This window comes from Tursiops truncatus, chromosome 20 (genome assembly GCF_011762595.2).
Source record: "Tursiops truncatus isolate mTurTru1 chromosome 20, mTurTru1.mat.Y, whole genome shotgun sequence".
Classification (NCBI taxonomy): domain Eukaryota; kingdom Metazoa; phylum Chordata; class Mammalia; order Artiodactyla; family Delphinidae; genus Tursiops; species Tursiops truncatus.
Window position 1 is genome coordinate 29,089,394 of NC_047053.1, and position 27,144 is coordinate 29,116,537.

At 36.0% G+C, this 27,144-nt stretch overlaps 1 protein-coding gene and 1 long non-coding RNA gene across 4 annotated transcripts in view; one reads left to right on the top strand and one right to left on the bottom strand.

The window, feature by feature from the left end:
• Nucleotides 1-27,144, top strand: part of GDPD1 (glycerophosphodiester phosphodiesterase domain containing 1) — a 46,765-nt gene that overhangs the window by 12,745 nt on the left and 6,876 nt on the right. The window contains exons 2-6 of one of the 2 annotated variants that reach the window (XM_033847502.2): nt 2,557-2,599; nt 14,321-14,456; nt 16,208-16,268; nt 22,994-23,112; nt 23,621-23,710. In XM_033847502.2, the coding sequence (XP_033703393.1) occupies nt 2,557-2,599; nt 14,321-14,456; nt 16,208-16,268; nt 22,994-23,112; nt 23,621-23,710 (449 nt within the window). The remainder of the gene's footprint in view (nt 1-2,556; nt 2,600-14,320; nt 14,457-16,207; nt 16,269-22,993; nt 23,113-23,620; nt 23,711-27,144) is intronic. The other variant, XM_004312074.4, reaches the window with a different exon arrangement.
• LOC141277368 (uncharacterized) overlaps nt 24,470-27,144 on the bottom strand; it is a 55,289-nt gene continuing 52,614 nt past the window's right edge. Inside the window, exon 4 of one of the 2 annotated variants that reach the window (XR_012328664.1) lies at nt 24,470-24,608. This is a non-coding gene — a long non-coding RNA (uncharacterized lncRNA). The remainder of the gene's footprint in view (nt 24,609-27,144) is intronic. The other variant, XR_012328663.1, reaches the window with a different exon arrangement.

The window sequence follows — 27,144 nt, forward strand, 5'->3', positions numbered from 1 at the left end:
CCAAAATGGTTAGGACCTGCTAGTTTAAGGCATTAACTCTTGACTGTAATAAGAATCATTGTAATCTGAAGTAATTTTTTTATAAAGTGCTTCACAGAGGAGTTGAGAAGTGAATATTTCCCCCCCACTCCACGCGGCTTGCAAGAGCTTAGTTCCGTGCCCTCAGCAGTGAAAACACGGAGTCTTAACCACTGGACTGCCAGGGAATTCCCAAACGGATTGTTTATTGTACCAAAAAGCAAGGAAATTAAAAGGACACAGAAGTCAGCTTGAAGGAGCTAATGATGTTGACTTTGATTACTTGGTGAAAGTGGTGTCTGCCAGACTTTTCCATTGTGAAGTTACTTTTTCTCTTTGTAGTTAGTAAGTATTTTTGTAGGAAAGTACTTTGAAACCACATAAACACTCCATTCCTTATCAAACTTTTTGTCCAGTTATTAAAGTGGACTCAGAATATCCTATTTTGTTTAATGGTTTAAAGTTTGTTACTATCATTATTTTGATGCTAACATTGTCTCAGGTTTGGCCAGTGAGAGCTTCTTCAAACTGGCTTCTGTGTCCTGTTAACTTCCTTGCTTTTTGGTACAACAGGCAGCAGTTTAACCTAATCTACAAGTAACCATTTTAGCACTCTTTTCTTTTAGGTAGCATTCTAGAGTGCTTTGTTCTTGAATATTGATGATCTGTTTATAACATATTTCTTTAGTTTTTGACTAAAACAAGCACTGACTGGACTTTTAAAAGTCATTTAATGTCAAAAGAGCACTTACTTTTGAAAAAACTTTAATCTCCATATTTGCTTCATCTGTTTTCTATTGTGCTTTAACTCTAGTAATTAAAGTGAACCTAAAGTCAAAGTAGTAGCTTTAAAAAAAAAAAAAAATATATATATATATATATATATATATTTATTTTGGCTCCACCGGCTCTTAGTTGCGGCACATGGGATCTTTAGTTGCAGCATACAAACTTCTTAGTTGTGGCACACGGACTTCATAGTTGCAGCATGTGGACTCTTAGTTGTAGCATGCATGTGAGATCTAGTTCCCTGACCAGGGATCAAACCTGGGCCCTCTGCATTGGGAGTGTGGAGTTTTACCCACTGGACCACCAGGGAAGTCCCCAAAGTAGCTTGTTTCACATAGGTACCCCTTTCTCTCTGCTAAACTGATGGAACTTTTAGAACATTAGGTTAATATATTCATTTCTTCATACCTTGTGTTTCTATTGATTATTAATTAGGTTGCCATAAAAATACAATCTAACAATATAAAAGAAGAAAACTCTAATACTCTCGCAAATATGTTCAGATGTTATTGTATGTAAGACATTTTAATTCTATTATTTGAACAGCACCTTAAACTTGAATTGTCTCTTTTGTTAAGAAGAAATTGTCGGGCTTCCCTGGTGGCGCAGTGGCTGAGAGTCTGCCTTCCAATGCAGGGGACACGGGTTCGAGCCCTGGTCTGGGAGGATCCCACAGGCCGTGGAGCAACTAAGCCCGTGAGCCACAACTACTGAGCCTGCGCATCTAGAGCCTGTGCTCCATAACAAGAGAAGCCACGACAATGAGAAGCCCGTGCACCACGATGAAAAGTAGCCCCCGCTCACCACAACTGGAGAAAGCCTGGGTACAGAAACGAAGACCCAACACTGCCAAAAATAAATAAATAAATGAATACATAAATTTATTTAAAAAAAAAAAGAAATTGTCTGTTTTTCCAAGTATTTAGAAAAGTATTTCCAAAGTATTTTTCCTGTGCATTCCATTAATTATTGGGTGGCTAAAAAGTTCGTTTGGGTTTTTCTTCTCTGTTGTTTTTTTAAAAAATATTTATTTAGGCTGCTCCAGGTCTTAGTTGCATCATGTTAGCTCTTAGTTGTGACATGCATGTGGGATCTACTTGCCTGACCAGGGATTGAACCCAGGCCCCCTGCATTGAGAGTATGGAGTCTTAGCCACTGGACCACCAGGGAAGTCCCTTCTCATCCTTATAGATAGGGAAGCTCAGCCATAGAAAGGTGAGGTAATTTTCCCAAGGTCACACAAGTATCAAACAGACTTGAGAGCAGAGATCCTAACTCCAGAGCCCCACCCTCAACTACTACACTATATTACCCTCAGCCAAGATGATTAAAACAGTCACTTCTCTTAAGTAATTAATGGGAAAGGGAGAAAAGAGATGGGTAAACACTTTATGCTATAAATATGATAAATGCCTTAGTAGACAGATGCGTGAGAGACCTTGGGGACCCAGAGGAGAGGCACTTTAACTCTGAGGAGGTGTATATGTGCAAGTCCTCCTCTGTCTTTTCTATTATAGCTTTAAATGCATGTTTAGGTTCTTGTAACCCTCCTGCGTTGCTGTGGCTGTGCTTTGATCTTTGATTCTTCTTGGTGCAGCTAAAAGCAATTCAAAATACCCCTACATTCTTTAAAACACTTGTAATGTCTACATAATATACAAACATCATGATTCATTTGATGTATCTTTTTTAGGTGAATTTCTGGCAAAATAAAATGTTCAAATTAGCTTCAATTTAATGTTTTCACAGGTGCTGGAGAAAATTTGGAGAATACAATGGCAGCCTTTCAGCAGTAAGTATATAAAAAGGTATTCTTTTCTTTTACAGTTTATCTTTAAAGTGATGATGATTCACCAAGTGAGGATAGTACACGTGTAGCATCCACTTGTGGTAGTTGTTTCTATTTTATTAAAATGGCTTTTTTTTTTTTTTTAGTTAGTCTGAAGTGTTACAAAGAGTGTTTGGCTTCTGCATAACTGAAAAACTAGATCAGAGTTTTGGGTAATCAAAAGATACTATAGTTCCAAAGCTGAAAGAAGGCATTTGTAACAAGGCACATACTGTGTGTAATGCTAATTAGCCTCAGAGAGAAAGAGAAAAGGAGAAAATGAAAACACTGTTACATTGGCTGTTATTTATGAGTAGGATTATGTGTCTACTCAGTAATTCTTCCACAGGTCAGGTCAAGCTGTCATCTGGTCTTTCTTCTTTGAAGGCTTAGGAGTGTTGATCTTATTTTTTAAAATCAGGTAAATTTTTTTTCAATTTTTAGATTATTCATATTTCATATAGATGTCTTTTAGAGCACCTCACAGAGAAGCAGCCGGAGACACAGGAATGAAAGCTGATTGATACCTTGTTCTTTGTCTTAGAGTGAATGATTATCATCAGTCTGTGGTAATGGTGCGAACAGTTTTCTGTCCCCTGAAAAATAAGATGGGGAATGTGATAAGTTAACTCCCATGAAAAACATTACTATCCATATTTAGTAAGAAAAATATTTTCTTATGTAATTTTTGAGCCATTTTTATGTGTATAATTGGGGCCAATAAATCAGGATAATTTGGCTTAAGTTTTTGTTCTGCTTCTCATCATTCAAAGACACTTTAGAGATTACTTTTCCTGTTACCAGGTCCCAAGGTACTGCTTTTCCATAGTCTAGTTTCGTCTAAATCCTATCCTCCTGTATTTGTCATTGCTTACTCTTTTTGTTCTATAATGTGATGCTTTTGACTGTAATCTCAAGTCTCTTACAGCTCTAAAATGCAAAATCTTTCCTCCTGTCACTGACTGTGAAACAGAATAATTTAATTTAAATTACTTTGTTATCTTCTCTACTGAGATTATGTAGCTAGCTCCTATAGCAAAATATATTTAATTTTATGTGAACAGTTTTCACTGTGATATACACACACATATGCATACCCACGCACACCCTCATTCACTATCATTTATCCAATATTTGTTGCCTGTGTTGTAGTAATATATATTACCTGGGGAAAAACTGCTCATAACTTTGAGTGGTTTTTAGCATTCCTTTATGTAAAAGTATATTATTTTGTAAGTTTTTCTCCATATTTTTTTTTGCTAAATCTTTACGCAACACCCTTATTTATGAAATTAAACTATTTCTAAGGATGGTACATTTGTATAATACATTATTTCTAAGAATGGTATCTAAATGTTTTTTATCTTTGAAGACTTTGATCCTCTGAAAAATTTTTTGATATTCAAAGAATAATTTAGATGGTTTTTACTTGCTAGATACAAAATTTCATTTCCAGTCTTCAAGCGGTTTGTTTTTATATTGTTTTGTTCAAGCAGTAACTATTGAAGAATACTACAGTCTATCATGTGGTAGCTTTCTATAACTTTAGTTTTTTGGAGGTTTTTCTGGTACTTTAAAAGAAGAAAGCAACTCTTCCGTATGTTATTATTAGTGTTTATTAGATATATTTATTTGTAAGGCTGTTTGCTAATTGACTTTGAAATTTATAGAAAACCTAAATCAAATAGGCTTTAATTTTAAACTTAATTTTTGTTGTTGGTGGTGGTGATGATTTTGTTTTTTGTTTTGTTTTGTCTTATGCATCAGTGCTCTTACTTTCAATAAGTAGTTTTTTAAATTGTACTTTGTTTTCATTTATAAATATTCTATTTAACTGCTAGGACACTTAGAAAGTTTTTTTTTAATATGCCTACTTCATGAACAACAAGAAAAAAATTGTTTAAGCGTACTATTTTTAAGATACTATATACTAAAAAGATAAAGAGTTATAATACATAATTGACGAAAGACAGACACTGTTCTTAATTATGGTATATGCTTGAAAGGATATATAGTTGAAGGAGAGATAGTAAAAAATACAATGAGCAGCTAAAACTTAGATCTTATTTATATATACGGTTAGACATATACTTCACAAAGCATGTATATTATGACATGGAGGTGAAGATGATATTAGAGAAAATATAAATAGTTGGTGTGGGAAGCCTAGTTAAGATTAACCAGAAAATTGAAAAGATACCAGGATTAGGAGAGCTATCATTTGGTGGAGAGGAAGAAGCTATTTTAAAAATGTGAAATGTTTGAGGTTAAGATGTGATGGTATGTGGACAAGATACATCTAGAAAATTGAAAGGACCTTAAGAATGCATGGAAAATTAATTCATTATATGTTCATTACATTATAGTAGGGCTAAAGAAGTAATTAGTACTGACACAGAGAAATAGTTACATCTCACAATTTATAAAAGTTCTTTAATGTGCTTTATAAAATAATTTAACAGACACCTTAAGTTATGAATGTGGTTCTTCTGGGATTCCTTGGGAGCCAGAATCCTTATTGATTTCTCAATCCCTAACATTTAGATCTGGTGCTAATAGGTTCTCACTAATCACTTACTGAATGATACATGGAATGCGGCACTCAAGAACAAAGGAGAATATTGGGTGGTAGGATAAATTGGAAGATTGGGATTGACATATATACACTATTGATACTATGTATAAAATAGATAACTAATGAGAACCTACTGTATAGCACAGGGAACTCTACTCAATGCTCTGTGGTGACCTAAATGAGAAGCAAATCCAAAAAAGAGGGGCCATATGTATACGTATAGCTGATTCACTCTGCTTTACAGTATAAACTAACACAATATTGTGAAGCAAGTAAACTCCAATAAAAAAAAAAGCAGAATTTTAACAGAAGACAGAGACAGAATCCCATTCATAATAAATATGTAACCAAAAACTAAGGAATTGTACTACAAAGATACACACACACACAGAGTCACTAAGCCCCTGAGTATGTAAAATCTGGTTCTTAAGAGCTAATAAAACTAGGTTATTAAACCAGGCTGCCTTTGTAAATACCCATAGGACAATTCGATCCCTGTGGTATTACCACGAATGCTTAGAGAAAGAAACAAATTGTATTGGCAATAGCTGCAAGGATAAGTTGGCAGACAGTCAGAGTAATTAATCAGTGACCTGATTCTCATGATAAAATTCTTTAGAATGTCTAATTAATACAATACTAATTATCTCATCTCTGAAATGGGAATAATAATACAACCTCAATGTTTTGAGGAATAAATGAGATTCAAATAAATTCTTTAACATAGAGTCAGTTTTAAGTTATGATGCATTGTTTTTGTGAAGTTTGAAGTAATTTCACTTCTTTTAGAGCTAGAGTTTTTATTTCTTTTTCTGGAAATGTTGAAGCCTTGGCTTCCCTAGCTTTTTTCTGTGTTTGTCATCAGCTTATCAGAAATGCAACTATACAATGTTTGGTGTTTCAATTGAAGTAGATGCATATTGTTATTTATGGAAAAATTTGAAAGCCAAAGTGATTAAAAAAAAAGTTTTCTTGCTCTGTTCTAGCTGTTTGTGTATCAAATTTGAGATAATTTTATTAGAATAATTTACAAATTGCCCTAGATACACTTACTATTGTTCTAAATTTTTACTTATTAGCTGTTAATAAGAGATAAACATACAATAAATAGAAAAATTTTTTTATAATTCCTAAACATTTCTAAAAAATATCCAACATTTCAGCTAAAGGCAAACTTCATACTTAGAAAGATTTTAGGTAATATGTATAATATTTTTTAAATACAGGAAAATATAGATAACCCCTGCTCTTACCCTCCTTTACACACTCATACAAAACCAAAACAAAAATAAAAGAAAGACACGTATGTGACCAAAAATCAGCAGTACCAACAGTACCAATTTTTTTTTTTTTAGCTATATAAAGAATCTTGGAATTTTATTTTAAACCTGTTTGCTGGCTCTATATGTCACTTACAGTGTCTACATTTTTTATTCTTTTTTTAAAAAAACTAAACATAGTTTAACAATATTCAAGGAAATTTTAAAATACAGAAAAATAATTCTATCAACCTAAAACCTGTTTTTATTTGCCTATTTGTGTGGTTTTTTTAACATTTAATATTTATTTATTATTTATTTTGGCTGTGCTGGGTCTTAGTTGCGGCATGCAGACTCTTAGTTGCTGCAGGCATGTGGGATCTAATTCCCTGACGTGGGATCTAATTCCCTGACCAGGGATCGAGGCCGGGCCCCTTTTTTTTTTTTTTTTTTTTTTTTTTGGTGACACGCGGGCCTCTCACTGTTGTGGCCTCTCCCGTTGCAGAGCACAGGCTCAGCGGCCATGGCTCACGGGCCTAGCCGCTCCGCAGCCTGTGGGATCTTCCTGGACCGGGGCACGAACCCGTGTCCCTTGCATCAGCAGGCGGACTCTCAACCACTGTGCCACCAGGGAAGCCCGAACCCGGGCCCCTTGCATTGGGAGAACGGAGTCTTACCCACTGGGCCACCAGGGAAGTCCTTATTTGCCTACTTTTCGATTTTATTTTTACACATTTGTGGTTCTAGCAAACACACAACTGGCAAATAATCTCTTTTAAAGGTGGATGTCCTTTAGAAGAGGACATGTACAATTAACAATTATTTACATCTTAGTAAGAATTACATTAAGGAGCCAAGTTTGTTTGTTTTCCTCTAACAACTGGTGATAATCAGAACAATGAAAGGGAAGATTATTTAAGGAGAAGTAGAGGAGCGGTATGAGACTTTGGCACAAAGCAGCAAGTGGCCATTGGGTCTTTTGGAGTGGGATTCTGATGGGCTTGGATCATCAGAAGAGACCAAGTATGAGAAAATTCCGAAGTGGTTGGCTCCAAAGGTAAATTTTGTCAGATATATATATATATATATAGATATATAGATATATATAGATATATATATATACACATACACACACACACACACACACTTTATCAATGGGATCATACCATACCTACTTTTTTTTTTCATTTAGATTCAACAATGACATTCCATTGTTGGAATAAAAACTTCATTGAATAAAGTGAATACTTGATTCTTTGAAGTGTGGTACTTACTATGGCTATGGCTTATCATTGATGAACATTTAGGTGCTAGCTGGATGATAATTAATTAAAATTTAAAATGTTCATAGACATTTTGATAACCAAAATATGGCTTTGATGGCTTTGATATGGCTTTGATAACCATTGATAACCAAAATATTCATTCTGCTCATTTATTTTTATTTTTTTTTAATTAATTAATTTAATTTTGGCTGCATTGGGTCTTCTTTGCTGCATGCGGGCTTTCTCTAGTTGCGGCGAGCAGGGGCTACTCTTCGTTGTGGTGTGAGGGCTTCTCACTGCAGTGGCTTCTCTTGTTGCGGAGCACGGGCTCTAGGTGCACAGGCTTCAGTAGTCGTGGCTTGTGGGCTCTAGAGCGCAGGCTCAGTAGTTGTGGCGCACGGGCTTAGTTGCTCCGTGGCATGTGGGATCTTAGTTCCTGGACCAGGGCTCGAACCCGTGTCCCCTGCACTGGCAGGCGGATTCTTAACCACTGCGCCACCACGGAAGTCCCTCTGCTCATTTAGAAATGTGTGAATACCTGCAATATGCCCAACATCGTGAACGTTGGAAAGTATGGAACAGACAGATACCTTCCTCACTAGGAATTTAGTATCTAGTTGTAGAGACATGACCTTATATGAAGTCATTTCCATTTCAAATTGTTTCCATCTTATAAAAAACAATTTGAATGTATAGGAATATATTACATAAACTGTAATTTATCTACTTTTACGTTTTCTCATTCCTGCTTTCTCACTCTGCTCACCCCAGCCCTTATTCTTTCCATTCCTGAATTTTAAAAAAGTAAAAATTTCTTTCTAAAACTCTCTCCCTGCCGCACCCATGTTTACTTTTTTTTTCATCTTGAAATGTCACTGGTGGTAATTGATACATAAAGTGCTTACAAAAACAAACAAACAAGGGACTTCCCTGGAGGTCCAATGGTTAAGACTCTGCTCTTCCACTGCAGGGGTCACGGGTTTGATCCCTGGTCAGGGAACTAAGATCCTGCATGCTGCGCAGCCAAAAAACAAAAACAACAACAAAAAAACAAACATAAAGTGCTGTGTAGGCATTTTATATATACAGAGAGCTATCTCTTTTCATTCATTAATTCAATATTTAACAAATACATGGGACTTCCCTGGTGGAACAGTGGTTAAGAAATCCACCTCCCAATGCAGGGGACGTGAGTTTGATCCCTGGTTGGGGAACTAAGATCCCACATGCCGCGGGGCAAGTAAGCCCTCGCGCCACAACTACTGAGCCTGAGTGCCTCAACTAGAGAGCCCACATGCCACAAACTACAGAGCCCACGTGCTCTGGAGCCCGTGCACGACAACCAGAGAGAAAACCCGCATGCCACAACTAGAGAGAAGCCCACGTGCTGCAATGAAGAGCCCGTGCACTGCAAAAAAAAAAAAAAAAAAAAAGATTCCACATGCCTCAGCGAAGACCTGACACAGCTAAAAATAATAATTAAAAAAATATTTTAAAAAGTAAAAGAAAAAATACGTATGGAGTACCTGCTGTGCCCATCCCCATGCGTAGGCACTTGTTTACAATAGTAAACAAGCCATAGTTCACAAACCCTTTCGTCAGAGAGCACCTGTCTAATTGGGCAAGTAGGGGAAGATAAATAGATGTATTCAAAACAGTGTGGTAAGTACTCTGACACAGTAAACGCAGGTGCTACAGGAAGTCCTGGCAATTTGACAGATAACTGGTAGATAGGCTACAAAATCCAGTCTGGGGTCAGGGGATTAGGGAAGGTATCCTGAAGTGGTAGTTTTTAAGCTTACACCTGAAAGATGAATAAGAGTTAGCAGATAAGGGGAAGAAGAAAGACTTTTGAAAAAACTGCTGTTGTAGTATGTATAATATACATTCAGTAATATGCCCAAATCTTAAGTGCACAGCCCAGAGAATTTTAATATATGTATACACCTTTGTGACCACCACCCAGATAAAATTATACAACATTTCTAGCACCCCTGAAGGCACCCTTGTGACCTTTCCCAGCCTGTACTCCTTTCCCCTAGATAACCATTATTTTAGTTTCTATTACAATAGATTGATTTTTTCTGTTCCTGATAACATAAATATCATCATACCGTATTTACACTTTTGTCTCTGGCTTTTCTTTCTTTCAATTTATATCTGTAAGATTCATCCATGATGTGTGAAATAATCTCGTACATGTTTTTTAATGGTCAAATGCATTCATCTCTCTCAGGTATATACTTAGCAGAAGTTGAATTGCTATGTCATAGGGTAGGTGGATATTTATACTTTTCAAAGGATTGTACCAACTTACACTCCACCAGCAATATATGAGAGTTCCATTTGCTCCACTGTCTTGCTAACTTACTGTCAGTCCTTTTAATTTTAGGCATTCTGATGGTGTATAGTGCTGTCTCGTAGTTTTAACATCCATTTCCCTGTTGAATTTTTTTTTTTTTTTTTTTTGGCTGCGTTGTGTCTTCGTTGCTGCGCGCAGGCTTTCTCTAGTTAGGATGAGTGGGGGCTACTCTTCGTTGCGGTGTGTGGGCTTCTCATTGTGGTGGCTTCTCTTGTTGTGGAGCACGGGCTCTAGGGCATCCGGGCTTCAGTAGTTGTGGCTCATAGGCTCTAGAGCACAGGCTCAGTAGTTGTGGCACACGGGCTTAGTTGCTCCGAGGCATACGGGATCTTCCTGGACCGGGGCTCGAACCCATGCCCACTGCATTGGCAGGTGGATTCTTAACCACTGCACCACCAAGGAAGTCCTTCCTCCCTGTTGAATTTTGATGTTGAATTTCTGTTCATACGTTTATTCAACACTTGGAAATTCTCATTTGTGAAGTGAGAAAACAATTATATTGTTTTTCTGTGAAAGACATTTCAGACAGAGGAAGTATTTAGAGAGCATGGGGCTGCTTGGAGTATAGGTGCAAGGTGGGGAGGAGGTGAAGAGAAGTAATATTATCATCACTGTTTTGCAAATAAGAAAACAAGCGTAAAGAACTTGCCCAAGTAAGTGGCAGAGCCAGGATTTGAATGCAGGCTCCAATGTCTGTGCTGCTTTTTTTTTCAGCTTTATTGAGGTATAATTGACAACATTATAATATATTTAAAGTGTACAATGTGAAAATGATAATGTGTGTATACATTGTGAATACACATCCCTCACCTCACATATTTACCTTTTTTTTTCAGTGTTTGTGCTCTTAACCACTGTGGTATACCCTCTCTAAAAGTCGAAAGATCTTAGCGGTGAAAGGAACCTTAGAGATTATCTTTTCAATGTTTTTCTTTTTTTAAAACAATTTTTAAATTGTTAAATTTAAAATTTTAGTTTTATCATGGTAAAGTTTGCATAACATAAAATTTGCCATTTTAACCATTTGTAAGTGTGCAGTACAGTGGCATTATGTATATCATATTGTTATGCAGCCATCACTACTATACATCTCTACAACTTTTTTTTTCACCTTTTATTTTTTTCAGTTTTATTGAGGAATAATAAATACATACATCACTGTATAAGAGTAAGGCATACAGCATGATGGTTTAATTTACATATATTGTGAAATGACTACCACAGTAGGTTCAGCTAACATCCATCCCCTCATAAGGATACAATAAAAAAGAATAAAGGAAAAAAATCCTCCTGTGAAAAGAACTCTTAGGATTTATTCTCTTAACAATTTTCCTATGTATCATAACAACAGTTAGCTATAGTCATCATGTTGTACATTACATCCTTAGCACTTATTTATCTTATAACTAGAAGTTTGTACCTTTCATCTCCAGAACTTTTTAGTCATCTCATACTAAACCTCTGTACCCATTAAATACTAACTACCCAAGCTCCCTGTCCCACAGCCCTGGTAACCACCATTATACTTTGTCTCTGTTAATTAAACTGTTCTAGGTACCTTGTATAAGTAGAATCATAAATATTGGTACTTTTGTTTTTGTTTTCACCTACCATAATGTCTACAGGGTCATCCATATTGTCGTATATATCAGAATTTCCTTTCTTTTTAAAGACTGAATACTATTTCATTGTATGTATATGCCACATTTTGTTTATCCATTCATCAGTTGATGGACATTGGGTTGTTTCTACTTTCGGCTATTATGAATAACGCTTCTATGAACATGGGTATAACAATATCTCTTCAAGTTCCTGCTTTCAATTCTTTTCTATATATAACCAGAGTGAAATTACTGTATCATATGGTAAACCTATGTTCAGTTTTTTTAGGAACTGCCATACTGGTTTCCATAGTGGCGGCACCATTTTACATTCCCACCAACAATGTATAAGGGTTCCAGTTTCCTCACATCTTGGCCAATACTTGTTTTTGTTTTTTTAATATTTATTTATTTATTTATTTATTTATTTATTTTTGGCTGCATTGGGTCCTAGTTGTGGCAGATGGGATCTTTCGTTGCGGTGCATGGTCTCTTCCTTGTGGCACGTGGGCTTCTCTGTAGTTGTGGCGCACGGGCTCAGTAGTTGTGGTGCGTGGGCTCCAGAGCTCGTGGGCTCAGTAGTTGCAGTACGTGGGCTTAGATGCCCTGAAGCATGTGGGATCTTAGTTCCCCGACCAGGGATCGAACCCACGTCCCCTGCATTGGAAGGCGGATTTTTAACCACTGGAACACCAGGGAAATCCCAATACTTGTTTTTTTGTTTTTCTTTTCCTCCCTTCCCTCTTTTCTTTCTTTCTTTTTTCTAATAGCCATTTGAATGAGAGTGAAGTATCTCATTGTGGGTTTTTGTTTTTTTTTTTTTTTGTGGTACGTGGGCCTCTCACTGCTGTGGCCTCTCCCACCGTGGAGCACAGGCTCCGGACGCGCAGGCTCAGTGGCCATGGCTCACAGGCCTAGCCGCTCCGCGGCATGTGGGATCCTCCTGGACCGGAGCACGAACCCGTGCATCAGCAGGCGGAGTGTCAACCACTGCGCCACCAGGGAAGCCCCTCGTTGTGGTTTTGATTACATTTCTCTAATGATTAATGATGTTGAGCATCTTTTCATGTGTGCTGCACATCTTCTTTGCAAAATGTCTATTCTTTTTTTAGTCTGATTGTCTTGTTGTCATTGCATTTTAGGAATTCTTTATGTATTGTGGATGTTAATTCTTTATCAGATAGGTGATTTGCAAATACATTTTCCCATTCTATGGGTTGCCTTTTTAGTCTGTGCTTTTGCTGTCATATCCAAGAAATCATTGCCAAATCCAATGTCATGAAGCTTTTTCTGTATGTTTTCTTCTGAGATTTTTTCATTTGAGTTCTTACAGTTAGATCTTTGATCCATTTTGAGTTTATTTTTGGATATAGTTTTAGGTAAGAATTCAAATTCATTCTTTCACATGTGAATATCCAGTTTTCCCAATACCATTTGTTGAAAGGACTGCCCTTTCTCTAGTGAATGGTCTTTGCATCCTTGTCAAAAATCATTTGGCCATATGTGTGAAGGTTTACTTCTGGACTCTCTCTTCTATTGGTCTATATGTTGTCTTTAGGCCAGTACCACATTGTTTTGATTACTGTAGCTTTGTAGTAAGTTTGAAATTAGGAAGTGTGAGTCTTCCAACTTTCTTACTCTTTTTCAGGATTATTTCAGCTATTCAAGGTTCCTTGAGATTCCATATGAATTTTAGGATGGATTTTCTATTTCTGTAAAAAACATCATTGGGATTTTGATACAAGTTGCATTAAACCTGTACATCAAAGTAGTATTTACATATTAACAATACTAAGTGTTCCAATCCATGAACATGGGGTGTCTTTCCATTTATTTATATCTTTAATTTCTTTCAACAATGTTTTGTAGTTTTCATTGTACGAGTCTTTCACCTCTTTAGTTAATTCCTAAGTTTGTATTCTTTTTGATGCAATTGTAAATGGAATTACTTCATGATTTCCTTTTTAGATTTTCATTATTATTGTATAGAAATAAAACTGATTTTTGTATGTTTGTTTTGTATTCCAGAACTTTACTGAGTTTGTTTATTAGTTCTGACAGTGGTGTATATGGAACCTTTATTTCTACATGTAAGATTATGTCATCTGCAAATAGAGATAATTTTACTTCTTCTTTTCCAACTTGGATGCTTTTTTTTTTCTTATTCATTTGCCCTTCTAGAACTTATAATCCTATGCAGAATTTAAGTGGCAAAAGTGGGCATCCTTTTCTTGTTCTTTATGCTTTCATTTTACAGATGTGGAAATGTGGGCTCAGAGAGGAGCAGTTACTCACCCAAAGTTACCCAGCAAGTTCATAGCAAAGCAGGAACTGGTGCCCAAATCTCAACTTCTGGTCCAGTGTTCTTTCCTTTATACTGGGTTGCCAGAATTAAGGATTGCTAGTTATGGAAAGGAGGCAACATGAGTCTCTTATTCTAAGTTCAGTTAGAATATTTTTATATCAATTATTCATAATAGATAATAGTCTTGAGAAGAAATTTTAGTATTATGGGATTTTCTACTATTTCGATTTGTAACTCTGAACTTTTTCATCTAATGTATGTAACCTAAATGTTTACTTATGTTTCAGAATGTCATTATTCTTCTTTGTATTTCTTCAGTGCAGTTACAGTTGGAACTGATATGTTGGAATTGGACTGCCATATCACAAAAGATGAAGAAGTTGTAGTGTCACATGATGAGAACCTAAAGAGATCAACTGGAGTCAATGTAAACATCTCTGATCTCAAGTACTGTGTAAGTGAAAATGCATGATAAACTAATAATTAGTAGATATTAGGGCCTGTAGGATTTTTATAAACAGTGAGTGCCAGATAGCACATCAATAAGTAATAATAAAAAAAGATAGTGTTTAAATAATGAATGTCAAAGGAAAGTTAAAAAACTATTCTGACTTACAGTGAGGATTTGTATTTATTACGTACATCTGTGGAGACTTATTTTGATAACTATTTCAACAAAATTACCAAAGTCCTCAAATGTAAAGCTACTGGAGTTCAACTTATTTGACATATTCTACAATTTATTTGATTCAGATTAAATATATGAATTAGTTTTAGTCTTCAGGTATAGGAAAGAACCCTTTAAAAATCTGATTTTAGTAGTTACATGCTCATTATAGTAAATACTAATAAATGGAGGGAAAAATAATGCCTAATTCTACTACCTTAAAAAAAACGTATGTTAACAGGATACTATCTGTATGTATACCCTGAACGTTTTTTACATAGTTATGTTCTCATTGTATATTATTTATATTGTATTTTTAAACAGTCTAACATCATGGCATGATATACATTTTTTCTTTTTTTAACAGACTTTTATTTTTTAGAACAGTTATAGATTCACAACAAAATTGATCAGAAAATATAGAGATTTCCCACATACTTTCTGACCTCACATAGGTACAGCCTCCCCCCACTATCAACATCCTGCACCAGAGTGGTACATTTGTTACAATTGGTGAATGTACACTGATACAGCATCATCACCCAAAATTCATAGCTTACATTAGGATTTATTTTTGGTGTTGTACATTCTATGGGTTTTGACATGACATTCATGAAAATGACATGAATCCACTAATATAATGTCATACAACATAGTTTCACTGCCCTAAAAATCCTCTGTACTCTGCCTATTCATCCTTCCTGCCCCCAACCCCTGACAATCACTAATCTTTTTACTGTCTCCATAGTTTTGCTTTTTCCAAAATGTCATATAGTTGGAATCACACAGTATTTAGCCTTTTCAGATTCTATGCTTATTTTTCAAAAACATTTCAGATGACTGAAGTTATTCCATGGAGTGGATATATAGTTGTCTTTAACCATTCCTATTTTGTTGGGCATTTGAATTAGTTCTCAGTTTTCACCATTATAAATAACACTGCACTGAACATCTATACGTGTAAAAATAAAGTTTTCTCTATGTTTAAAATTATTTCCCTATATTAACTCTCAGCAAGGAAATTATTGGGTAAAAGATTAGGAACATTATAGTTTCTTGATATATATTGAAAGTTGCTATTGCCAGCTTGCTCTTTTAAAGTGTTTAAAAGATTTTTTATATCTGATATTAAAAGAATTCCAAGTTTGCCACACCCTTACCATTTAGGGGCATTATAATTATACCAAGAATTTCCTAATTTGCTAGATTAAATTTTAATTAGCATTTGCTTATTAGTGAGTTTAAAGATTCTTCTTTATGATTTTTTCCCCTTTGAATTGTCTATTCCTGACATTTGTCTACTGAGATCTTTGTGTATTTATTATTGACAAATGGTCCATATTAGACAGTACAGATTTCTTGTAGGTCATGAAAGTAAGTAATTATATGGTCAGTTTGCTGTTGGGGATGTTCTACTAATGAGTTTTCTGTATAAACATTTGTAGTGTTTCATTTTTATGTTTTTCAAGAAGCAAATCTTTATGTCTTAATGTAAGACACTAAAATACTTTTATTTTTTGAGAGCTAACTTTTTTCAGTCATATCTTTTAAAGGAACTCCCACCTTACCTTGGAAAACTGGATGTCTCATTTCAAAAAGGTAATAATTTACATTTGCAGATTAAACATTTACACTAAAGTGTATTCATTTATGCTGAGAATTAGAAATACATTTGCATTATCTTGTGATAAGAAGTTCCAACTAAAAGTATTACCCTCAAAGCTTGTTTGCTCAGGCCTACAAATCTGAAATCTTGATGGTCATCTGACTCTGAGATTATGATGCCCAAAGATTTAACTGACTCATTCTATCTAAATTTATATACAGTTCATTTAAGCCTGAATATTAATTACGAGAAACCCATACTTCTAAAGCTTGTATACTTCTAAAGCTTCAAATTCTAGAATATTACTATAACTTGTAGTAAATAATCCAACATAAATAAGAAGAATAAATGAAAAGAAATTGAAGCGACCCCTTTCATATCCTTACTGATTCTATAATTTTTTCATTCTGTGTTATTTAGCTACTCCATATTTTAAATTATTAAGAGTATTCCATTACTCAAATAAACCATCCATTTCTTAGTCATCTTCACTTTTTAATCACCAGCATAGCAGTTTTTTTTTTCTTTTGAGGGAACATTTCGCACAAAGAGATATGTCCCTTGGCCCAATGTGTTAGTTATGTTAGGATGGAACATGTTAGGATGGAAAATACACAACCTCGAGATACAGGTGCTGAGCTACCTCACCTTCACAATTCAGCCTCATGTTTTGAATGATTTACATGTAACTCAGGAAAAGTGCAAAATGCTCATGTTATGGTCCTTGGTATGGCTTGCATATAGTTGAAACCTTGGTTAGGCCAAGGATATATTGATATTAATTTTCAAAAGAACTGTAACTGCTCTGTGAGCTAAATTTAAAATTGGCTGGTATAATTTCTCCTTGATTGAGAAACCTTAGAAAGCCAAATAAAAATCAGAAAACCGTTTGCATCAGTTATCTCTACGGGAGGTTTCGATCTGATGTTTGTTGGACTTTGCCTTCTAGATAAGTATCATTAAGCTTTTATTGATTTGAGGAAACACCTTTTATTCTTTTTTTTTTAACATCTTTATTGGGGTATAATTGCTTTACAATTGTGTGACCTTTTATTCTTATAATTAGTAGGATTATACTTGCAAAGCTATTCAATATTGGTGTCAGTTGTGGACTTGGGAAGGTTAAGAAAATTTCATAAGTGAAGTTTTTCCTAGTTCTCCCTTTGTAGAGAGCAGAGCCAAAGCCTCACAAAGATTATGAGATGCTTTGAGAAAAAAATATATTTTAATTTTTTTCCTGGTTTTATACCTACCACATAAAGTCATAAAAGTTTTGAACTTGAAGAGACCTTTGAAACCATCTAATCCTGTCTCCTCCTGTTACAGGAAGGAAACAGAGTCCTAAAGATGTAAATGAACTTGATTAAGGTTGTAAAACAAATAAATGACAGAGCTGGGATTTGAAACTAGGTCTTCTTACCCGGCCAGTGTTCAGCTATCTATACTGCCTCTCTATCTGCAGAATCTCTTCAAATCCCATATTAATGGCAGTGCCACATACTCTCAAATTTAATAATTAACTTTTGTTCATATTGTATTCAACTCATATCATAATTAACTTAAAGACTATGCCTCCAATGTGAAGTTTACTGCATCTGAAACAGACTAATATATAGTACTGTAAAAACTTGACTCAGATTAGGCAGAAAGTCGTTCATTATTTTACTCTTCTATTCCCCTGCTCGGAACTCTTGTTTTCTTTAAATACTGGAGAGAGGAGGAGGAGAAGAGAGAGAGAGCAAGAGAGAGAGCGAGAGAGCGAGAGAGCGAGAGAGCGAGAGCGAGAGAGAGAGAGAGAGAGAGAGAGAGAGAGAGAGAGAGAGAGAGAGAGAGTGTGTGTGTGTGTGTGTGTGTGTGTGTGTGTGTGTGTGTGAGTCAACTCTCAGAGGAATACAAATTTCAGGCCTCTTGCTTTCTTTGTGGTTCACAACTTAACTGGAGAAGAATTAAGTTTTTTCGTTTAAAAGATGCTTCGGGGCTTCCCTGGTAGCGCAGTGGTCGGGTGTCCGCCTGCCGATCCGGGGTGGGGCGCGGGTTTGTGCCCCGGTCCGGGAGGATCCCACGTGCCGCGGAGCGGCTGGGCCCGTGAGCCATGGCCGCTGGCCCTGCGCGTCCGGAGCCTGTGCTCCGCAGCGGGAGAGGCCGGGGCAGTGAGAGGAGATGCTTCGATGTGCCACAGGCTACATTAAAAAGGAAACTTAAAGAAGGAACATAAAAATGTGTTAACCAAAGGGTTTGTTATTATCTATCCTGCTTACTTGAAAGCAACCTCTTTTTCATGGAAAATACACAATTTGGATAATCAGAGTTGACTATGGTGATAAGTTTTAAAGTTCTAGCATGCTCCAGAGCTACTTCACCTGTTCCATCACCCAACACATCCTATGGCATACTCCTAGTCTAAAGCTCTTGTTTTCCTGTTATTTTCCTCTTTCCCTTTTGGTAGTATTTCCCAGCTGGTTATTCTCTGCCCAAAACAATACTGGGACAACTTCTTCCTCCAACTCTTTTTCTATACTCTCTGCTGGCCAAGTCATCTAATTTAAATACCTTTACATCACTTTAGCACACATTTTTCTCTTAGCACTTTTTTTATTTCCTTGTTTCCCCCACTGTTTGATGCAATATTATTCTTATTGTGTGATGTGTCATTTTGCTGTTCCAAAGTTAGTTTTGTCTGTTTGATCTCTTTCTAAATTGATCCTTGCATACATCTTACTTGGGTATGAATAGCTATTGCCCATGATAATTCTTTTGACTGCAAAATTAATTTTTCCACACTTAATAAGCTAACAAAATTTTTATTTAACTAGAATCGCATCGTCTGAATAGAGCTCTCTATAGTGATAGAAATGTTCTACACTTGCACTGTCTGATACAAGAGTCAATAGCCACACGTGACTGCTGAGCACTTGAAATGTGGCTAGTGCACCTGAGTAACTGAATTTTAAATTTTATTTCGTTTTAATTTAAATAGCCCTATGTGGCTAGTGGCTACCCTATTGGATAGAACATCATGTTCAGACTTTTTAGGTTATAAGTAACAGAAACCAGTTTACACTAGCTTAAGGGGAAAAAAGACATTTATTTTATCATTAACTCTCTAAGATGTGGTGGATCTGATATTAAACATTTTTGGATCCTTGGGTACAAAAAAGGACTCTTCTGGCTTTATTCCATTGTTCTGCTTCTCTTGGGTCTTATGGATTTGGGCCATGTGGCAGGAACATGATCACTGATAACTGTAAATTCACATCCTGCCTGTACTGTGACCCCAGGGAAAGGAAAAGTTCTAGAGAAAGACACTGATTGGCCCAACTTGGATCATGTGTCCATCTTGAACTATTCACTGTGGACAAAGAGATAGGCTATTATGATTGGCCAGACCTAGGTCATATGCCTACTGTGAGAGTAAGTGGGGAGTGGGTCATGTTTTTGACAGCCCAACCAGAACAATTTGGAATGAAGGAGGTTTTCCAAGGGAAGGAAGGATGCTACGTAGGTAAAAACAATAGCTAATTTTTTTTTAATATATACATTTATTTATTTATTTACTTTTGGCTGCGTGGGTCTTCGTTTCTGTGCGTGGGCTTTCTCAAGTTTCGGTGAGAGGGGGCTACTCTTCATTGCAGTGTGCAGGCTTCTCATTGCGGTGGCTTCTCTTGTTGTGGATCACAGGCTCTAGGTGCGCTGGCTTCAGTAGTTGTGGGACTTGGGCTCAGTAGTTGTGGCTCGTGGATCTAGAGCGCAGCCTCAGTAGTTGTGGCACAACGGCTTAGTTGCTCCACGGCATGTGGGATCTTCCCAGACCAGGGTTTGAACGCAGGCGGATTCTTAACCACTGCACCACCAGGGAGGTCCCAATAGCTAAATTTTTATATATTAACAATAATTAACTTTTATAGTTCAGGGATTTCCCTGGTGGCGCAGTGGTTAAGAATCCGCCTGCCTATGCAGGGTGACACGGCTTCGATCCCTGCTCCGGGAAGATCCCATATGCCGTGGAGCAGCTAAAGCCCTGTGCTACAACTACTGAGCCTGTGCTCTAGAGCCTGCAAGCCACAACTACTGAGCCCGTATGCCACAACTACTGAAGCCTGTGCGCCTAGAACCCATGCCTCACAACAAGAGAAGCCACTGCAATGAGAAGCCCACACACCGCAACGAAGAGTAGCCCCGCTCACAGCAACTAGAGAAACCCTGTGAGCAGCAACGAAGACCCAATGCAGACATAAATAAATAAATAAATAAATAATTTTAAATTAACTTTTATAGTTCAATTCTGTAGTTTAAGTCCAAACTCTTTGAGTTTTAAGTACTTGAAATCCATCTCAGGATAGTTTGCTGTATTATTTTAATCTGGATTTTTTAAAAAAATTTATTTATTTTTAGCTGCATTGGGCCTTCGTTGCTGCTCGTGGGCTTTCTCTAGTTGTGGTACGTGGGCTCCTCATTGCGGTGGCTTCTCTTGTTGTGGAGCACGGGCTCTAGGTGTGTGGGCTTCAGTCGTTGTGGCACGTGGTCTCAGTAGTTGTGGCTCGTGGGCTCTAGAGCGCAGGCTCAGTAGTTGTGGCGCATGGGCTTAGTTGTTCCGCTGCATGTGAGATCTTCCCAGACCAGGGATCGAACCCATGTAACCCTGCATTAGCAGGTGGATTCTTAACCACTGCTCCACCAGGGAAGCCCTCAAGATAGTTTAAGAAAAGTTTATTAAAAAGAATTTATTTCTTCTCATAACTAAAGAGTGTAGAGGTTATATGCCTTCAAACATAACTGATTCCAGTTGCTCAAGCAATAATTTGTCTCTCTTATCTCCATTTCTTGGGTCTACTTTCATCGATGTTAGCTTTGTTCTCAGGCACACCTTCTCCACATAAAGGTGGACCTCTGATAACATCAAAAGTACATGATCCGTTCAGCTGAGGATTTCAGACAACATCACCTGTGGTCCATATTGTTATGCTTAAAAGGTCATGTGCTTTCTCTGTGGCCAGGGAGGCAAAGCCAAATGATTGACAGTCCCATCAGAATGACCCAGAGCCCTATCTGAATTACAAGGGGTAGTAAAAAGGCAATAAGAATAGAATACAGAACAGACAAAACAGTAACAGGTTTTTTCTTTTTTTTTCCCCCATTCACATCCTGCTTTTCACATGAGTCTTTATTAAAAAAAAGTTTTCTGACATGGATTTAATTTACTTTTTTTTGATATGCTTCTTTGTTTTGATTTGTCGTACAATGAAGATGAAATAAAGGATCTTTCACCATTTTGTTATTCACAGATTAGTGGAATTGACGTTTGAGGTGGAAAGGGAAATTTTATAATCGTTATATAGTATGTATAGTATATTATATAAGTGATTAGAGGCAAAAGGAACTAGGGAAAGAATAAAGAAAATGACCCTCAGGAAATAAAAAGAATGTTTAAAATCCTCTTCTGATTTTTTCATGACTCAGTTTTCTTTGAATAACTGCATTGATATAATTCTTCAACCCATTACTGATTAGCATGTATTTCCCTTGCCTAAACATATTCTCAATCTCTGAAAAATTCAATGATTATGTCACAGCAAAACTTTAGAAACAATCTCAGTATCCACTAGTAGGGTCAAGGGGATGAAAAAAAATTTTTTTCTTCTATCCTTTTAGGTTCTCAGCTGGACTCTATAATAAAAAAAGAGATTAACAAGAGAAAAACAGAAGTTTATTAATATGTATGTGTCATAGGAGAAACTCAGGGATAAGTTTTTCAAAGGCATGGCTAGAACTTGAGTTTATATAGCATCTTAAACAAATATACAAAATAAACAAAAAAAACCAATAAATTTTCAGAGAAGTAACAAGACAAAGGAAAAGGACTTTGAGTGTCCAGGGTGGCAAATTGTGGAAAGGTAAATATATAGGGGATTAATGGAAGATAAAGGCTAGTCAGTAGTTTGTTATGTAGAGTCCTTTGGTGCTGACAAGGGTCAAGGGTTGCTGTTGATTAATTTTTGTATAATTTAAGTCTTATTTTTAGGCAGATAGGGGAAGGACAGAGAGCTTTTCTTGTATCTGCTGCTTCTCAATTGCATTCACTTCAAAATAATCCTTATGCCAAAATGGCATATTTTGCAGGGGCAAACTATGTTCCCCTTCAAGGGGAATGGTTCAATTTTAAAAATTAAATTGTGGTATAGCTACTCAGTGGAGTATTTTAAAACCTTTTAAAATAATAATTACAGAATAGGATCAGTGGATTATATCAATGTCAATATCATGGTTATGATATTGTACTGTAGTTTTGCAAGAGGTTACCATTGGGGAATCTGGGTAAAGCCTGCACAGATCTCTGTATTATTTCTTACAACTGCATGTGAATCTACAGTTATCTCAAAAAATTTAATGGAAAAAAATTTTAATCATAATCATAAATACAGCGTATTAACATGCAATACTTAGTTTTACTTATGTGAAAAAATCAGCTTAAAATCTGAAGGGACACTATATTATAACTCTAATTAGATTATGCATAGGAAGAAAAGAGAAGAGAAAATACACCAAATGATCACAATGGTTTTATCTAAGTTGTTGGATTTTTAGACGATTTTTCTTTTCTTCTTTATATTTTTCATCATTTTGTAAGTGTCCTACTATGACTACATACTATAACTTTTCTAATCATCAAAAAACTGTAAGTTATCTTTTAAAAATACATTTAAAAATCTTGCTTTCTCAGCATGCCAATGTGAAGGAAAAGATAACCGAATTCCATTACTGAAGGAAGTTTTTGAGGCCTTTCCTAACACTCCTATTAACATCGATATCAAAGTCAACAACAATTTGCTGATTAAGAAGGTACTTAAGGCATTGTGTCCTCTGAGTGTGTTGCATCCGATTTCATCCAAACTAAATAAGGCTAGAGTAGGTGCCTGCATAGATTGATAATGTTCAAGGAAATGTGATACTCTAGGGATCAGTATTGTTTCAAATACTGCCCTGGTAGAAGACATCACTGTACTGTAGGAAAGCCTGTTTCAGAGTGACTTGTCATGTCGCAGGCATGGATAAAAGTGAGCTTCTGTGAACCCATCGCTCTGGCATTTACCTAATTAACTTCTTCTAGTTTCACTTGTACTTAGTTTATAGCAAATTACTAAACAGTTGTCTTCTATTAAATAAATCATATAATGGTAAAATGTAATTTCTTGTACTTTATAAAATAATCTGAATTTGTGTATCAGTTCTTCCAAAATTTTATAGTGTACACTGGCAGATAGTCAATTGTAATCCATTGTTTAAGTGAAATCATGTAAGTGGATTTACAAATAGGCACATGCATAAAATTTTGAATTTTCACATGTAGGTTTCAGAGTTGGTGAAGCAGTACAGACGAGAACACATAACAGTGTGGGGTAATGCCAGTTATGAAATTGTAGAAAAGTGCTACAAAGAGGTAAGCTTCATAAATGATACAGAATGATCTATTTTTGTTGCTGTTGTGTATCTTTAAATGTTAAGTAAATACAGTAATAATTTTTTTTAATATCTTTATTTCATAGCCTTGATGCAAAGGCAGACGGTACTGGATGGAAGCAACTAACCAGAAATTTACGAATAAAGATGATGAATTTATAGATAATGGATTTAGTAGAGATAGTGGACCTTGCAATTTAAGTTCAATATAATTGGACTGGCTCACAGAATTATTATTTTCACATGGTAATATTAGTTGTTTGCCAACATTTTATTAATTTTATTATGTATATTATAAAACAAAATATGATTTCTACTTTTTAGTGTCTAGTTTTTGTTAGTTAATCAAAATTTTTTGTGTAATTTTGAATTAACGAAAGTATTTAATCCTTCCACTCTATAGCTCAAGCTTTCTTTACCGTACCTCCCAAATAGAATTAATCAAATTAAGCCAGGATCATAATTATCAGGTAGTATATAAAAGTAGGGCCATCCACAAACTGAAATTTTTCTGTTTGAAGAAAATATATCTATAAAAAATTAAGTTGATATAGTTTGAAATGGTACACTAAGCCTCTATAAGCAAATTTAGCTGTATAATCAGCTAAGAGGATTTGAAATTCAAAGTGTAAAAAACCTTAAACACTGAAGATTCTCTTTCAGAATACAAGTGATAGTGCAGAAGGAATACCATGACACAAGTAGTAATTCTAAAATACAAAGAATTCTTTTGAGAAGGTGTTCCTTCCTAGCAAAGAAGGCAAAAGCATAGATTCAAGAACCATTACAATGAAAAGTACAATTAAAAGTAATGAGGCTCTCATTAAGGCAAGTACGTTTTATTTATGTGCAGCAGGCTCTGTGAGATCCCAAGGTATCTGTGTACAAAAGGAGAGAACAGAATAATCAATGGGCTGAGTAGCTTCAGGTCTCCAACAATTTAGGACTGAGACTTCCATAACTAATCATTGTCTGATAGTATTTTCATATGTCATTAAAAGGGAGATAGTATACTGGAGGCTTCATGACAGGCTGATCTTTTTACATCATTCAAAATTTTTTTTCAAATTAAAAAATAGTGATAATAGCAAATGCTAGAGAGGAAGAGGACAAACTGGATCTCACCTGCATTGCTGGTGGGAATGTAAAATAGAACAGCCACTCTCTTAATTAGTTGGGTAGTTACTTACAAAACTAAGCATACACTTATCATATTAACCAGCAATCTTACTCTTGGGCATTTATCTCAGAAAAATGAAAACTATGCACACAAAAACCTATACATGAATGTTTATAGCAGATTTATTCACAATACCAAAATCCTAGAAATGAGCCAAATGCCCTTCAGTGAGTACGTGGCTGAACAAACTAACACATCCATACAATGTGATACTATTCAGCAGTAACGGGGAATGAATTACTGGCACATGCGACAACCTGGATGGTCCTAGAAGGCATTTTGCTTAGTGAGAAAAATTAACCTCAAATGGTTATATGATTACATTTATATAACATTCTCAAGACTACAGACATGAAGAGCAGATTCGTGGCTCCCAGAGGACAGGGACTGGGTGTGGGTGCAAATACAAAGAAGTAGCAGGAGGGAGTTTCTGTGTGGTGATGGAACAGTTCTGCACCTTGATTGTGGTGGAGGTTACACAAATCTATACATGGGTTAAAATTGCATCGAACTATACACATGCACAAATGAGCACAGGTTTTAAAAATGGTGAAAACCGAATAAGGTCTACAGTCTAACTAACAGTAATATATCAATGTCAATTCCTGGTTCTGATACAACTGGCTACATCAAATTTTACCATTTGGGGCAGCTGGGTTAAGGATATACAAGACTCTACTGTATTTTTTTTTTTTTTTTTTTTTTTTTTTTTTGGGGTTTGCGGGCCTCTCACTGTTGTGGCCTCTCCCGTTGCGGAGCACAGGCTCCGGATGCGCAGGCTCAGCGGCCATGGCTCACGGGGCCCAGCCGCTCCGCGGCATGTGGGATCCTCCCAGACTGGGGCACGAACCCGTGTCCCCTGCATCGGCAGGCGGACTCTCAACCACTGCGCCACCAGGGAAGCCCTCTACTGTATTTTTATAACTTCCTGTGACTCTATAATTATTTCAAAATTAAAAGTAAGTTCACTTTTGGTCCAGAATCACAGAACTTTTCCCTTGATTCACATATTTTTCTAGAAGCCTCTGGCTTTCTGTCATTTTAGAATTTAAAAACTCCAAAATTTTCAGCAGCAATTTTCAAACACCGCAGTAAGAATGTCTCAACAATAATTGTCATTCGTATTATGAACATGCTATATAATTAAGTCATGTATCTTTTACAATTCTTAAAGTATGATTTATGAGAATTTCATATTAGCTCTTTAATTCCCAGATGCTAGAAACTAAAAATATAAAAATAAAAGAAAGTGGGGGACACAGTGGTGCTGGGAAAAATATGTGGCACTTATTCTCATCTAATGACATTTTATTCGCTCATACTTAATGCAGTTGCTTTTATCCTTGGCTGTGTATTGGAATTACCGGAATTGTTTCAAAAAATACTAATGCCTGGGTGCCATTCCAGATATTCTAACTGAATACAGGGACAACCAGTTATTATGCCAGCGGTATGCCAGCATACCGCTCCTAGCCCTCTCCTACCAGTGACCTTGCATGGCTCTCCAGAGGTACCAGTTACTGTTTTTAGTTCTCTGGTTCCAAAGTTGCATAAGTTGTGAGGGTCAGCCCCTAGCCCTATTTCCTCCTATGAGCTCTGTTATTCTTAGTGTATGAATTTGCATAAATCAAAGTTTTTTCAGGGACTTGTATACTGTGTTGCAGCTGGAACACCTGTATATAAATAAACTGAAAATATTACAAAGCAGCATGTGAACTTAGGAGCAAAAGAAGTCCTCAAACTTATTTACTCCATTTTTAAAAAATAAAGAAGTAGGTAATTTAGAGCTAATATTGAAAATAAATTATGTTTTTGCATGATTTTTTTCAATATATTACTTTTATTCAGAAATATTCAAATTTATTATAATGTTTATTTGTTTTAAAGACAGACATAGAAGGAGCTGGAGGAGGTGGGTATGGGGAGCTCTTTACTGGGTACAGAGTTTCAGTTTTGCAAGATGAAAAGAGTTCACATATATATGAAGCTTGCAGTTGAAGGGTTTGGGGATCTTGAACACATTTTGTAATAGAAACTTAGAAGGGTGGTTAGATTCTTAGACTAGTTTACAAAGTCCTATTTACATTTGAAAATATGTATATGTAGCTGAAAGGTGACATATTTTCAACACCATTAATATATATCTATATTCATATCTGTATCATATACTGTTTAAAAATTTATTATATATATGGTTATTGAATATGTAGAAGGTTACTGAATATTTTATTTCT